This window comes from Octopus bimaculoides, chromosome 20 (assembly GCF_046866305.1).
Source record: "Octopus bimaculoides isolate indiv1 chromosome 20, ASM4686630v1, whole genome shotgun sequence".
NCBI classification, from domain to species: Eukaryota; Metazoa; Mollusca; class Cephalopoda; order Octopoda; family Octopodidae; genus Octopus; species Octopus bimaculoides.
In genome coordinates, this window is record NC_142947.1 from 34,405,700 (window position 1) to 34,422,485 (window position 16,786).

At 35.4% G+C, this 16,786-nt stretch overlaps 1 protein-coding gene and 1 long non-coding RNA gene across 3 annotated transcripts in view; both read left to right on the forward strand.

The window, feature by feature from the left end:
* LOC149131674 (uncharacterized) overlaps positions 1-6,758 on the forward strand; it is a 22,460-nt gene extending 15,702 nt beyond the window's left edge. The window contains exon 3 of one of the 2 annotated variants that reach the window (XR_016237646.1): positions 6,394-6,758. This is a non-coding gene — a long non-coding RNA (uncharacterized LOC149131674). The remainder of the gene's footprint in view (positions 1-6,393) is intronic. The other variant, XR_016237647.1, reaches the window with a different exon arrangement.
* On the forward strand, positions 6,580-16,519 carry LOC106878861 (cystatin-A5). The gene is made up of 3 exons (XM_014928202.3): positions 6,580-6,758; positions 11,870-11,974; positions 16,163-16,519. The coding sequence occupies exons 1-3, from the start codon at positions 6,675-6,677 to the stop codon at positions 16,310-16,312; spliced, it is 339 nt and encodes a 112-aa protein (XP_014783688.1). The 5' UTR covers positions 6,580-6,674; the 3' UTR covers positions 16,313-16,519.
* Positions 16,520-16,786: the final 267 nt, after the last annotated feature.

Here is a 16,786-nt window from a genome sequence, read left to right on the forward strand (position 1 = left end):
AAATTTACAATTATAATTCTTATAATTGATTAACTTTTTAGTTTGAATGACTGTTTAATTGACTAATATAGTAATGGTTTATATCTTGCATTTAGGTAGTTTGAATCATTATTTAGCATTTCCATCACAGCAACCTGCGTTTTTTGATAGCTACAATGAAAAAAGTTTGCAGATTCACCAGTCACCGATTTTTTTTTTTTTTTTTTTTGCATGATCCAACAAACTAATCCTTATTTACAACTTATTTAATATGTTGGCAATCTAACACTGCTTAATGTCCAGCATCAAGCTGTAAACACACACCACCTTTCTAGCATAAATCTATTTCTATTAATTTATTCTAATAATTATCTCTACAAAGGTCGTTCTCTACAAAGGTAGTGCCCTGCCATGAGAGTATGTCTCCACGTTTGCTCATTTTCTAATCTTAGTTACAATTCATTTTTTAATTGTTTAGATTAATACTTGTTCTTATTTTAATTCAATCATCAAACATGAAAAATATTTCAAAAATTATTTAACCAAAGTATTAAATAAAATGAAAAATTTTTAATCAAATAAAATTATAATTTATTAATTGTCACTATTTATTAGTTTAATTGCATTTCCTGGTAAAAAGTGGATTACAATTAAAAATACGGACATATGGAGGTTAATATTCTTAAGTTATTAAACCTGAAAAAGTGCAGGAGAAGTATATTCATACTTGAAATATTGTAGCTATAATTGAAATTTTAAAATATATTTAGATTTTAAAACTAAAATTAATAGCTTTTATTAGCTACTCTATAATAAAAAAATTAACTCAATAATTTAAGGCTAAATGTTAGCAAAACATAAAACATTTTTCAATAGCCCCATTAAAACTGTTTTCTCAATTACAAGTTTTTAAATACCCCCATACCTGTATGGAGTTGGGTTTACTGAGGAATTTACCTCTCCCGACATTTCATACCATAAGGGCTATGCAGCCCCTCACCAAGAAGTATCTTTTTATATGGTATACTCCCCACCCCAAGTAAAAATTTAATTAGGAAGAGAATCCCCTTCTCCGGGAAATATCACTGTACCCTCCTCTAAGCCTCAACCTACTATAAAGGTATCAACTGAACTTTCCTTTTTTATATTTCCAATTTTCTCCTAGATAAGTGCAGAATGTCTCTAAATATATGAGGAGGTTCTTCGAACATTAGGTTACTACATGTAGGGCTAAATATGTATAACCTACATATGGTAACCTATATGTGTGTGAGTGTGTGTATCTCTATGTGTCGACCTCGACGGAATTTGAACTCAGAACGTAGAAATAATGGTATCTATATAGCGAAACATAATTGCTGAGTTGTAACAAGAGAGTAGAAAAAAAGGAAGAAAAGAAGGAGGCGTGCAGAAGGCTGTGCAGAAAGTCTCGACACACTTTCTAACTTCTTTATTTCTTAACAGAATGCAGGTGTGCAGAAAGGCGTGCAAAAAGTCTCTGCACACATTTATACTTCCTTATTTCTTATTAATTACTCCATTGTAACAAGTCACCGATCATTTTTCAGTATATAAATGTCATAATCTCGGAAGCCTATATCAGTTGTTTACCTCTTCAGTCTTTTAATTTGCTCAAAGACACCAACGCTCACACACACACACACACACGTTTACACAAAGTACACAGTAGGGTTAAATATGTATACCCTACATATGCTAACCTATGATGTGTGTGAGTGCGTGTATCTGTGTGTGTGTGTGTGTGTGTGTGCATGTGAGCATGCGTAAGTGTGTTAGTACGTATGTGTGAAAGAGTGTTCTTCTGTGTATGTTTTTCTGTAAGCCTCAGGATCACTTCTGTTGGTGATAGAGCGGAAAAGGGTGTGTTTGTGTGCATGTGTGTGTATGTGTAGTTTGTGTAAATGTGGGGGGGGGGCGTTTGTGCCTTTGTGTAGATTAAAAGACTGAAGAGGTAAACAACTGATATAGGCTTCCGAGATTATGACATTTATATACTGAAAAAAGATTGGTGAATTGTTACAATGGAGTAATTCATAAGAAATAAGGAAGTATAAATGTGTGCAGAGACTTTTTGCACGCCTTTCTGCACACCTGCATTCTGTTAAGAAATAAAGAAGTGAGAAAATGTGCGGAGACTTTCTGCACAGCCTTCTGCACGCCTACTTCATTTCTTCCTTTTTTTCTACTCTCTTGTTACAGCTCAGTAATTATGTTTCACTATATACATACCATTATTTCTACATTCTGAGTTCAAATTCCGCCGAGGTCGACGTTTCCTTTCCTCCTTTCGGGGTCCATAAATTAAGTACTAGTTGCGTACTGGGATCCATCTAATCGACTGGCCCTCAACCCAAAATGTTCGGGCCTTGTGCCTAGAGTAGAAAAGAATATAGAAAGAGTATAATCAAAATCAATACTAGTTGTTTCTCTATTCATACATTCATTCTCCCGTTCTTGGATTAGCTCAATAACAACCGCCTACATCCATTTATTGTTAGGCAACTATAACATCACAACTTTTTGTTAATCGTAGTTCAAGTTGATGTTTTTAAGGGTGAGTCAAATTGAGCAATCGTTGTATTTCCCTATTACATTACGTCATTCGACTGAATCCTAACAGAACTCCAAACTTTCTCGTCATATATATATATATATATATATATATATATACACACATATATGGGAGAATTTACGAAAAAAACAACAGACGAGGACAGGTGATGTAAACAACAAAAGGATGTATTAGTTTAACGCTCGGGAATAGAGAAAGTCTTTAACGTTTCGAGCTACACTCTTCAACAGAAAGAAATAAGGCAAAAAACAAGGAGAAAAAAACTTTAAATGTCGTGGTCAGCGATCTATCATGGCCATACATACATATATGTATGTATGTATATATATATATGTGCGTGTGTGTTTATGTATTTACACATACATACATGCGAACATATAAGCCTTCGACAGAAATAAGAAGGCTTTACTATCCGCGTGGGACTCGAACCCACATCTATTTCTTAACGCGACTAAGTGTGTTACTTTTACACCAGAGAATTAGTCTCCTCGTTTCTGTCAACTTTAAGAACTGTATTAGTTCGTATTTGTTTTTATGTAAACAAACTTTCTATATGCTTTCGGTGCGAATGGTTTTTTATACGGCGCTGTGTTTCACATTCCTGTAAATAATAATGATGGTATTTTTATATAAGCTTTAAGTCACGTGAACAAAGGGATATGGGTTCGAGTCCCACGCGGATAAGAAAGCCTTTTTTCTGTCGAGGCCTTATATGCTCCTTTATTATACTATTTTCCTTAGAGATTGCTAGCTATAAGCTTATATAAAAATACCATTATTATTATATACATGATTGTAAAATACAGTACCGTATAAAAAATAATTCGCACCGAAATACATGCATACATACATGCGTAAACACACACACACACGTGTGTGTGTGTGTGTGTGTAGTACTGTTTCTATTCATCAAAGTGAATGGAGCTTTGGTCATGAAGAACTGACGTCATCAGGTGGTATCCAATATTCATCGGGTGTTTCGATCCTGAACCGTAACCCCCAACAGTTGGTGGGTCAGTCCATGTTGCCCAAGTCACTGCTCCTCATTTCGTCCTGGTTTTCAGATTTACTCTTCTGTCTTGCTCCAAAGCCAACAAGAGGCTCTTTCGACAGCCTCTCCCGTCCTGCGCACTGCCACCCCTCACTTCTTACCTCTCATCCCCATGCCGACTGAGCAGGGAATCCCCTACAACCAGCCTCGACTGGGAAAAGTCATACCTGCCATCCCTTTCCCCCACAACCTTGCAGAAGGCTCTCATATTTGGCAGGCTTCCGTTCATGGGCCTCATCACACCTCTCTTCCCACTGGACTGTGAGTTCAAATATGATAATTTTCTTGACCTTTTCGAACTACAGGACCATATCTGGCCTCAGGGTTGTATGAACAACCTGGGGAAACTGCAATTTCTCCTCTAACTCCATATTCATATCCCATGGTTGAGATCCATGCAGCAAGTTATGTATTGTTTTTGCTAACCATACTGATCTCTCTCCCTCTTTCACGAACTTAATGGCTGCTGCTGCCTCCCCGCACCCTGGTGATGATGTTTCGTGTACCTGTCCTGCTGCAGAATGTGAGCAGCACCCAATCATGTATAATCCGTATTTTATTAGTAGAAGAAAAGAAATTTAATTATATATTAATAAATTAATAATTCTTACTTATATATATATATATGTATAAATATATATATATATATATATATATATATATATATATATATATATATATATATACATACATATATACATATATGTGTGTGTGTGTGTGTGTGTGTGTGTGTGTGTGTGTGTGTGTGTGTGTGTGTGTGTGTGTGTGTGTGTGTGTGTGTGTGTATATACATGTATGTAGTATGTATGTATAGATGGATATATGTGGTTCCCTGGCGACGGCTGGAGGCGGTGTCGCTGTTGTTGCTGTTGGTGGTGATGGTGTTGATGTTTGGGTTGGTTTCTGCTGTTGCTCTACTGGAGGTGCCCTCGGTTCTGGTGTCGGTAGTAGGGTCCGATGCACCTCCTTGCATTTCGGGCAGTCGACCTTGACATGCTGATCGTTTCCACAATAATAGCACCTCGGTCTCCTGCCTTCTATAGGTAGAGGCGGTCTACTTCACTGTTTGTGGAAATTATGAGTGCTTGTTAGTATTTTTCGAGTTTTCACATCAATGGCTCAGATCTCAAGTGTTTAATCAAGTAGCCTAAATGTTGGTATGAGTATTGTCACCACAAACACATTGTGGGCCACTGTTTTATTGAATGCAGTCAATATGACTATTGACTGTAATTCAGACTCTCACAACTAGAATCCACTAGTTGCAACTCTCCGAAATCATTCTGCCGATCGGCGTTGTCCTGTGGCGTCCTACTGTTACGTGGTGCGTCTTTGTGTTGCAGTGCTTCTCCTCTGTTCACCGACTTTTTAGTTGGCTTAAACGAAGGAACAGTGAAATTATGTTTTCTGCGGTGGAAAACGGCGGCCGAAACAGTTGTCATGCTTCAGACAGCTTACAAGGACGGTGCCATAAGCAAATCACAAGTTTACGCGTCGTTTTCACGATGTAGGAATGTTCACTTGTCGCTTGAAGACCAACCACTTTAGGGCGACCATCGACCTTCTGAACGAAAGAAAGCATTATGAAAATTCATGAACTGATCTTGGAGAACCGTCACCGAACAGTTGACGGACTTCTTAATGTAACTAGTGTGTCCTGGAGCTCCTGCCGAGGAATTTTGACTGAAGAATTGCGAATGGAAAGAACTGTAGCAAAATTAGTGCCTCGCTTGCTCAGGGAAGATCAAAAGCAGTCACGACTGAAATATTTCATACACCTATACAAACCCTGAGGAAAAAAAGGCGGATAAAATACGGAAGAAGATCTGAAGTGGAAGAAGATCTGAAATCTCACTTTGAAGTTACATGTGCCCACTTGGAAAGCGCTATTCTCATGTTGAAGTTGTGTGCTTTCTAATAAATTAAAAATATTGCACTTGTCGCTCATATATAAAGGAATTTACGAGGGTAGAAAATGAAGGCAGCAAAAATTGGCAAGTGATTTCTTCATTCTTGGAGCCAATCAAGTATTGAGTATAATTGTTAATTATTCTTAATTGCATTAAGTGTTATTCATATCAACTTAAAATAATACGTATTGACTTATATTGTTATATACTATAATTTTAAACTTCATTAATTTTGATTCATATTGTATACAATTGAATCAGACCATCAAGAAATAATTTTCAACAATTTCTGCTTTGGAGCGTTAACTATTTTATCAGAAAAGAGATAGTGACAGAGAGTAATGTAGTCTGACGAATATTTTTTTGTTTTTTAGAAAAGACTGAATGGTTACGGTTGGACCGTCTATTGCCATAAGTTTTCTCAATTTGGGCTGACCATGGATTAAACGTATTATCTTTTATATTAAAATTTTCGATATAAATTACACTTGCATAAAATTGAAAGTTGAATCGGGGCGGCAAATTATTTTGTAAAGTGTTTTATTCAAACCGTTATGACTGGAAATTATAGGTCTGAACCATAAGGTATCTTCATTAGGTGCAATAATGGGTGGGATGGGGAAATAAAAAAATAGAAGTTCGTTTCGCAACCAAGTGGTTTCGGGTTCAGTCTCATTGTGCGACACTTGTATAGCCCCGGGCCTAGCAATGATTTGTGAGAGAATTTGGTAGACAGAAACTGATTAAAGCCCTTCATGTATCTATACCTATAAATCTGTCTAAATCTATGTGTGTGTGTGTGTGTTGCTGTCCTTTTGTTTCTCTGCACACTCCTTCACAACTTGTATTCTTAAACTTAGCGCTTCACTATAAAAGACCGATAGAATAAGTATCGGACTAAGAAAAATATACCTGGGGTTGATTTGATCGACTAAACCCAGCAAGATACAGCTACAGTCCAATGAAAGAAGGAAGTAAAAGAATAAAAGAACAAATCATAAATAGACCGGGAAGTCGTTGAAACTGAAAATATCGCATTTCTATTTGTAGTGGCTTCCATAGATTTTCTTTTTACTATATATCCTCTGGCGTTGTCCACTGGTTCATATAGATCTGCCGACTCTTTTCTTGATTAATTACGATGGCGAACATAATAATCCCTGGACTGCCTTTTTGGACTGCTCCGGAACCGGCTACCGATGAGGTTCAACAAATATGCAATGACGTGAGTTTTTTTTTTTTTTAATTCTATTTTCCTTAATTTCATTTCATTATAATTTGTCTTGTTTAATTTTCGAAAGTTAGCATTGATAGTGCAAATACGACCACTCCGCCTGCTATTATATGAATTGTTTCTGTTTTTAGGCTCCAGATTTGCCTGAATATTTTTTTTATCATACCTAATGCACCCACTATAATAGGAATTGCTTCTATTTTTAAACTTCAGATTCAAGTTACCTCTATTTCCAGATTTTTGTACTTTGAAAGTTTATCTTCGTTATTATTATTTGCCTGAATATTTTTTATCATACCTCAATGTGTCCACTGTGATAGGAATTGTTTCTGTTTTTAGACTCGACATTCGAGTTACCTCTATTTCCAGATTTTTGTACTTTGAAAGTTTATCTTTGTTGTTGTTGTTATTATTATTATTATTATTATTATTATTATTATTATTATATAGTAGTCTTATTTTTATCACGTGCTTTCACTGCACTATGTCGTGTCTGTGAATATATTTCTTCTTAGCCAGGACTGGACAGCCAGAAACAATATGATTTATTGTTTCTTCTCCATCTACACATATTCTGCATTTACTTGTATTTCTTTCCATTACGTATTTTTTTTTATGATTTCAGGTGGGGAAGTCTTTGATCTTGCGCTGCAATTAAAAATCTTTCAGTCTCTGCTTTGAGTCCTGAGATCTCAATTATTGTTGGGATCTTGCTTTGTCCATTTCTTTTCTGTTTAGTTTAACCCAGTATTTGCCATGAAAGGGTTTTTCTTACCATAGTTTTATCATGATCCGTTGCTGTTCCAGTTTTAGTTTGGATTTCAGTTGTTTTATAGCTTTTGTTGTTTCTTCTTTTTCCTCATAGTTGTTAGGTACTATGACTTCTTTTTTGTATTTGTCACCTTGCTTAAAGACTGAAAACATTTATTTGTTTTGTTCGTATTTTGTGGCTATTTGTATTAATTTTCTTTGTTTCTGAAGTAAGTATTTTTGTAGTCCTATGGTGGTTATTTTGTAATAGTCTTCTAGCTGTATAAGGCCTTTATCGCCTTCGATACGTTGTATATATAGTCTTTCTCGGTTAGATTTTGGGTGGTGCATCCTAAATCCTGTCATTTTTCTTGTTTTCTTCTCTATATTGATTACTTCTTTTACAGTCTTGTTAAGAATATTATAGCTGTAACTCATACCCGGAAGGCTAGTGTGTTGCATTGTATCAATTTCATTGATTCCTAAGTACTTGCATGTCTGGCTTTATTCAATTATTCAATTTTGTGACGAGAAAGTAGCATTATATAGGCTTCCAAACGTTGCTGTTTCTGATTTTCATTGAGTTCATGTGAAACCCACTTGTCCAACTTTTTCACTTTACCGTGTTTGCTTGCTAACACCAAACAACAACACTTTGAGATAGATCTGGTTCGATGATGGCTTTCAGTTCGTTATTATCCCCCATTCGTTTCTGGTCGACCGCGTTGCTCATTTGTGAGGACATAGTTACCAGAACGAAATTTTGCAAGCCAAAATGAAACTGACTACTGTGTTATAACATTAGAGTGAAATACTACACTAATATTTCGAGCTGTCTGTGATGCTGTATTTCCTAGAAAGAACTCATATTTCAAAACTGTACGAATTTACGACTTATCCATCTCTAAAGAAAAATAGCAAAAACGATTTATAAATACTTTATGAAGTGCAAAATGAGTTAGAATAAAGAAATAGTTGTGTTAGCTTTCTAACAAAAAATAAAGATTGTCAAAATATAATAATGATGCAAAATGAGCAGCTGTCAAAGTTTACAACATACCTTACTACAAATTTCATACCTGACGACCTAATATCATAAATCGAAAGGCATAAATATATACATCACTAAAGTGACTAGTCAGCACCAGAATTGCTAGAAAGAAGAGTTAAAACAACTCATAGTTACGGGAAGCACTTTATCTTAAGGAACTGACAAGAGAGGCAAGCTCGCGCAGCATCCAAGCATACCCAGATCACAGTGATTTCGTCTTTTTATTAATGCTCCTTAGTGATTCTCCATCTAACACATTGGTTAAACTCAGCTCGCCTTATCTGTATATAGGATTATCGTAGAAATAATACGCTGATTTCCTAAACGTTTAAAGTGAAAATTATAAATCGTAAGTGTGGTTCATTAGCAATTTTACAACCGAAATGCAGAAATATATACGTCACTAAAATGACAAAAGACACTAGTGAGCCCCAGCATCGTTAGAAATAAGACTAAAACAGCTTATAGCCTTGGGAAAAACTTTCTCTCAATGAACTGACAAGGGAGGTAAGCTCACCAGCGCCCATGCTTCCCAGTGACTCTCACCTTGTGCCTTAGGTTAAACTCAACTTGCCTAGTCAGTATATAAGATTATTGTAGAAATCACACGCTGATTTCCGGATCGTTGTGGTTATCGTCACTGCAGGTTGGAATCTTTATAAAACTCTTTTAATGTATCATATGGATGTAATTTTGGAGCTGAATCCGTGTTTGTTATTCATTTATTCCGGGCGTTCAAAATTTGATAATTTTCAAAATTTTCAGTCAGTCAAAAAAGAGCGCGTTCGCTGTCTCTTCCATCATCAAGGGGAGAGGGTCATCGGCATGTCAAAACAAACTAGATACAGTAAACAGTAAAAAGTGTTAAAACATACGCGAGCAAATTACATATTTAAAAGCTACGAAGAAACCAACAGGAGTGGCTAGAAATAACAGTCAAAAAAATTCCTGAAAACAGACAATTATTAGTTTAAAAAATTCAAGAACAAAAGTTTGCAATACATTCTAGGATTTTATAAAATAAATTATCTTTCTAATATCTCCTTCTTCACATAAATTCACAAAGAGTCAACAATGGAAGGGTTGAATTCCTTCTGTTATGAAAACAAACAATTATAGAACACGTGGTGGTTACACTCCTTGTGCGCATGCGCAGTTTATTTGGTTACTATGGAAACAGAGTTCTTCGCAATCAGCTATGGAGCACATGGTGCTTCTTTGCTTTGGGTACGGTGGAAACAGCTCCTCGCCACGGTGTATAAAATACTCGCTTCTGCCTGGCTAAAATAACCAAATTTTGCGAATTTCTGATTATGGATTTATAGGATAAAATTAGTTTCATTTTCATAATTAGTATGCAAAACTTAATCCATATACCAATTTTGAAAACGATTGGAGTAAAATTGTAGACCGTGACGGAAACCACAAAGATCCTGATTTCTTGGGTTGTTTATTAACAATTTTACAACTGAAATGCAGAGATATATACGTCACTAGTCAGCACCAGTATGGCTAAAAATAACAGTTAAAACAACTCGTAGTCGCGAGAAGCACTTTATCTTAATGAACTGACAAGAGAGGCAAGCTCATGCAGCACCTAGACATAGCTAGATCACAATGATTTCGCATTTTTATTAAGGCTTCATGGTGGTAAATAAACCACCATTATTATTTGTAATTTTGACTTTTGACTGAAAGGCGAGTTGAGTTTACTCAAGGCGCTAGGTGAGAGTCACTCAGGAACATTAATAAAATTGCGAAAACACTATGCCTGGACGCTGAGGAAGCTGGCCTCTTTAAGATAAAGTGCTTCTCATTAAGATAAAGTGCTTCTTGTGGCTATGAGTTGTTTTAACACTTATTTCTAGCAATACTGGTGCTGACTAGTACTCTTAGTCACTTCAGGGACGTAATACGCACGCGCACGCACACACACACACACACACACATATTTGTATGTATGTATACATATTGTATATATATCCCCAAATAAGATCATTCTAAATACACTATCCCTCTCATTCAATTGAGAGAAATTTATACACACGATACCCGTAGAATAGCCTCATTAGCTCGTAATCAGCAAGTTCATGAAGGAACTTTTACATTGCCACTTAGACCTTGTACCAAAATTTGAAACTATTCTTATACTGTGAAAGTTATAAATAATATGCCATTTGTTTCAGCCGTAAATCTTTTATATGAGCGAGTAGATTTTAGCTAATCACCTAAACTGTTCTAATTAACAAGTTTCAATTTTAAAAAAACCTCAAAAGCAAAGAAAAAATATCAACAACGATAAGACTCCTTTCAATCTTAAAATGAGGAGACTTCATAGTTTCAGTCTTAAATTTTAATAAATATGATTGCTTGAAAAATGTCAGACTATTGAACTGTAAACTGAATAAGAGGATTAAATAAAATAAATAAATCTATGAATAATTAAATAAATAAAACACAGAAAATAGATTATTCAAATTGGTCTTGTCTGCATCCCCCCCCCCCCACTTGTTATACATGTCACACTTCTTCCCAAGCACACATGTGTCTATTCTGTCATTCAAAAGTCTTCTTTTTCATTCACATCTGTCCTTTTTGTTTCAGGTTATTTAGCATCAATTTCTATATGACGACAACTAAATCTCCTTACGCAATAAAGATTATTACGTAGACATAACTCCACGCACCTTCTCTTTCCATTTATAATTTATCACTTTCTTGGTTTTATTCTAAAGGGGCGAATAGTTTCTAATGTGAGGGGATACAGTTCAGAATGGGAAAATATGGCGCAGCTGTTTGTACGCTGACGATTAGGCACGGATGACTGGATATTCACTATGGTTTGACAGAGAGTACTTCTTGTCACAGGAAATACACACACGCACAAACAAACGCTCACATATATATGCGCGTGCGCGTGTGTGTAGAATGATTCACATACAGATAGTAATGATGAAAGAGAAAAAAGAAAGAGGAGGTGAGAAGGGAAGAGAGAGAAACTTAAGAATTTATTGATTAAACATTATTCGTATAAACATTTTTCCCTCTCCTCATTCACATAGAGAAATATGATTAGACACATAAACCGAGAGAGGGGGGAAATAGAGAGAACGAGAGAAACATTTAAATGTCTGACATCAAGTAAGTTAGCGTCGAATAAGTGACACCAAATAGGCAGCGCCGTAACGTCCCATAGCTAATACAGTTGTATTATATTTGTACTTTTCTCCTGACGTTATCAATATAATTATTTTTATTGTTATTTTATTCTAAAACTATAAATATTATCATTGGCTTTCAGAAAAAGCAGGAAATTGAAAACATATTGGGGAGAAATTCGGAAACATTTGTCGCTCTGCTGCACAGGAGGGAAATTATGTGCGGTTCAACCAATTATGTGGTAAAGGTAACTGTTATGTATCTTTATATATTTATTCCATAAATATTTATATTTTATTGATTTGGTTTACTTGTATTTTTTTATTTTTGCAATCTTTTCTTCATTTAACATCTCGTCTTTCATCCATCCATTTCTCTGTTCGTCTGTCCGTCCGGCTGCGCTGGTAAAAAGTTTGCTGCCCGACTGCATGGGTTTAGGTTCAGTCCCACAGCGCAGCACTTGGGATAAGGGTCTTCTACCAAGGATCTAGAACCCACCAGGTCTTCCAAAGACTTAGTAGATGGAAACTGACAAGCAGTTGCTTGTTGTGTAGCATTCATTTTGCTGTTTGTTCAAATTCATTCTACTGTACAAGTCTGGAAATGCCACAATAATGCAACCAACGATAAAATCGTAAAAGTTCTTCAGAAAATAAGCGGAAATCTTACTATTTGGGGAGAAAAATCAATGGATCACATGTCTTTAAACAAAACATCACTGAGGACGAAAATAAGTCAACTAACAATGAAGAGTCAGTATCAATTTACAAAGACTAAGTAATGTATTGGAGAAAAAATAACCTTCAGGATGGAGACGGATTCTTCAAATAGCAAAAGAAGTAATAACTTCCCTGATTGAATATATTCAATCAAATACAAAATGGGACACTTCTGGAAGAAGCAGCTAATGACTAGGAAGTTCGTCTGTTGGAACATGGTAAAAAACAACAAAGCTGACATTTATGAAAAATGGATGAACATCTAAGTAGATTTTCCTCATAAGTTACAAATAAAAAATATAACTGGAGAACCAGAACAACAACGAAGACTACAGGTGCAAATGTCTTTAATGAAAATGTATAAGGAAATACAACCTCTTAAATAAAAAGATGAGATTATGAAAACCACTAGGAAAAAATTGATCAACAAATGGAAGAAGAGTGTACCAAAAACGCCGAATGTTTGACTTACAAAATATTTTGAAACTTTGGAACGATAAGAAAAATAATTGTGAAATGGTGGAACTCGTGTCCCTCCAATGATGGGCGAGAAATGATAATTGGCTCCTACATATTAATGGGGAGTTTAAGAACTCTGGTAGAACAATCATACATAAGCTCAATATATCAAAAGACGAAATTTGACCATATAGAAAAATCCAGAAAGAATAGGAATGGAAAAGTCACACCAAAAGCCATAACACTAACAATTTATTTCTCCAACAAATTAAATCTCCTGGAACCTGCAAGGAATAATCACGGAACAGGAATCATCTGAATCCTTGAAGGTATATAACTTATGAAATGAAATCCTAGATGAACCCCAAAACATGAAATACAAAATATAAAATTTTTTAACAGGAAGATTCGTACCAGTTATTACTTTGGACAAATATTTGCTATGAAACATGGGATAGATTCGGTAAATCAATTCAAAATAGGTGAGCAAAAGAAAATCCTTTTTTAAATTTTTTTTTGTTCATTCGTTTTTCTTGGTATAGTGTTTACAGCCCACAATTCAAGATATTAATTTCCCTAAGCCTCACGCATCCACTGGAACAGGTAAGTTGTGACGTGGCAGCACCTAACTGGGAGCTGCCCAGCTTGAGGCGGACGGTAACTGTCCAGTGAGGCTCAGTGGCCTCCCCCTCCATCGAAAGTAGCCCCTGGCGCCTTGCTCTTACGTCAATTATGTGCAGGATTAAAACCGGTAGACTACTGGTTTCCGTGTTTTAACACTGCGGTTAGACGGACCTGAGCAGTTTTTCCATGGGAGATCGGCAGTCGCCCATGCAACACGTCTTCCCTCTCCACCGCCACCAATGTTACCCAAGGGAAAAGCTGGGAACCAGTACGACTTGGCACAATTGGAGCCACAGGAGTTGCCAGAACGAGGTTGTCTACAGTATCGAACTGCTTTGGGGACTCCGGCTCCGGTTTATTTTAGATCCCTCTGCTGTAGAATTAAGCAGCCATCTAGATATTTTTTCCAGTTTTCTCTTAGATATGCGTAGGATGTTTCTCCAAATATATTTGTAGGTTCTTCAAATATTATCTATGTTGACGTATGTAGGAGCGTTCTGGTTCCCATCGCACTCCTTCAAATTTGACGGAACGTTGAATCATCAAAGTGAGGTACAAGTGAAAATCTCCGAAAATCCACCCTCCCAGGAATGATAAATAATATCACAGAGCTCAGCCTAGAACTTAGACAAACCGGACAATTTCTGACAGTGACGATGAATCACTAGTAAAGAATAAAAGCAAACTCTGTCCGAAAAAAGGAAAGAGTAAAACCATTGATACTTCCCGTAAATTCATTACGATTAAAGAAGACGGTGTTGTTCTCATGAATACAAAATATTACAAAGAAGTGATACTTGAGATCTTGGGAAATGATAACTAGTATTAAAAACATCATACAACAATAAACAATTGACGGTAATGCGAAATCTATTCACTTCATTAAATAAATAGCGTAAATGTTTGACACTTAAAGTATTTGATTGAATAAGCATTTTCAGGGGAAAGCTAGTAATTTCTATGTTCTACTCCAAATTCACAAACATAAAGCTATATGTGACGCTTGTAAAAGCTCTAAATTCAAGAATAGCAAAATATCAGCTCCAAACGAGTTGAAGCTCAGATCAAACGACTCTTTCGCGATATTACTAAAACTTTGCTGAACGCACATACAGTAATTTATCTGGAGCTACTTATTTAATTATCAAACACGATGAGTCAGAATACAATTATACTTTCTTTTGATGTTATTAATCTATACAACAGGGTTACCCATTATTATGAAACCACTACATTAAACATATTGTTTAGATCCATACCCTGTTCATTTACCAGACCGCATTGCAAAAGCAATTTATTACGGAATGTTTCAGTCTCGTACTACCAAATAATTACTTCCCATCTGATGATTCAACGTACCGTCAAATTTGAAGGACAGCGATGGGAACAAAAGTTGCTCCTACGTATGCCAACCTAGATAATATTCGAAGAATCTACGAATAAGTTTGGAGACACATTCTGCACATATATAACAAAATAACTGGAAAAGATATCTAGATGACTGCTTAATTCCATAACAGAGGGATCTAAATTAACAAATAAAATTTAAGAACTAAACAAATAATATTAACGAGAATAATCAGTTTTCGATGGAATTTAATCGGAAAGAATTACCATTTCTATACATTTTAATCATGTATAAAGATAAGTATATGTAGTAAGTATATCATGTCATAGTGATTAGTAGAAGGATACGCTTAAGTAGAAACATATTCATTAGAAAGCCATGGATTGCAAACAAGACCTATTCACACCATGAGATCCTACACATAGAGAAGGATATATTCTCATCAAGTTAGCAAAGTGATTCACACAATACTGTCAAACATTACAATACATGGTCAAAGATTGGAAGAATTAAAAAAAGAAAACTAATGCAAAAAGCTTTGTCATTCAACATTTTTTAAATGGAATAAAAAGGGTGCAATGTTGAGATCCCTATGATTTCAAAAACAAAGAGTAAAACCCAAAATATTTTTTTAATTGTCTCTATTTTTTAAAAATTATGTCTCTACTTTTTAAGAAATAATGAAATAATGAAATATCTAACCCCTATTCAAGGTCACTTCTTTCATGTCGTAAAGAGAGAGGATGACATTTGAGAGAGAAAATGATAACAGATTCACTGAATGTACTTAGCAATTTTCGTAGAGTGTATAAACAAATATATAGACGCATACACACATGCACACGTACACATACATACACAAAACACAGTTTCCATGAACCAGGTTCACTCACAAGGTTACCCTCGTCTTGGAACTATAGTAGAAAGCACTTCCTCAAATTTCTATGATGGGGGACCGAACCCAAAACCTGATGGATAGAAAGAAAACATCTTAACCACATAGCCATATCTGTATAGAGTTTCTGTCTGAAAAATCCACTCACAAGGCTTTGGCTGTCCCAAAGCTATAATATATAAACATACCGACAATGCTACACACACACACGCATGAACACACACCCATACACTCACTCACACACACACACACACACACACACACACACACACACACACACACACACACACACACACACACACACAACCACTTGACTTTTCATTTATAGAATTGTAAGCTTTAATATTTAATCTTATATATTTATTTCAAATGTTTAATTTTAATCTCCAGATACTTATTGGAAGTAAAGAATGTGTTCATGCAATGCTTTCTCGGATGGAAATTGAATTCAAAACTGACTTTACAGTACGAGCAGTAAAAGCCGACATGACGCGTGCTGACGACTTGAATCCTTTTAGTGATGGAAAATTGTGTAAATAAATTCATTTCTAGAAATGTGATTTTTGGAATAAAGAATACTTTGTAATTCTAACAAAACTGTAAAATTAATATAATAGTCGAAATATAAATAGGAAACGGTAACACTAAAGAATACATTTTATAGATCCTGATGATTTGATTTGGGATGATCGATATATGAATATTGCCAGAAAATATAGAACAGAATAAAGATACTCACAAACTTAATCTGTTTCTTAATTTTGATTCCTGATTGTAACTACTTTTCACCCATTACTTGCACTCATTATAAGGAAGTGTTGTAGAGCAAGTTATTTACTTTACAAACTAATCCATCGCCAGGTTTTATTGTTGAATGAAGGCATTTCTCTTCAATCAGACCACTATTATTATATATCTGGACTGTTGTCTTCTTAGTTGTTATTGCCACCTATGGTCGTTGTCATCATCATTATTGATTTATATCTGGTGTTCATACTGGTATGGTTTGACTGA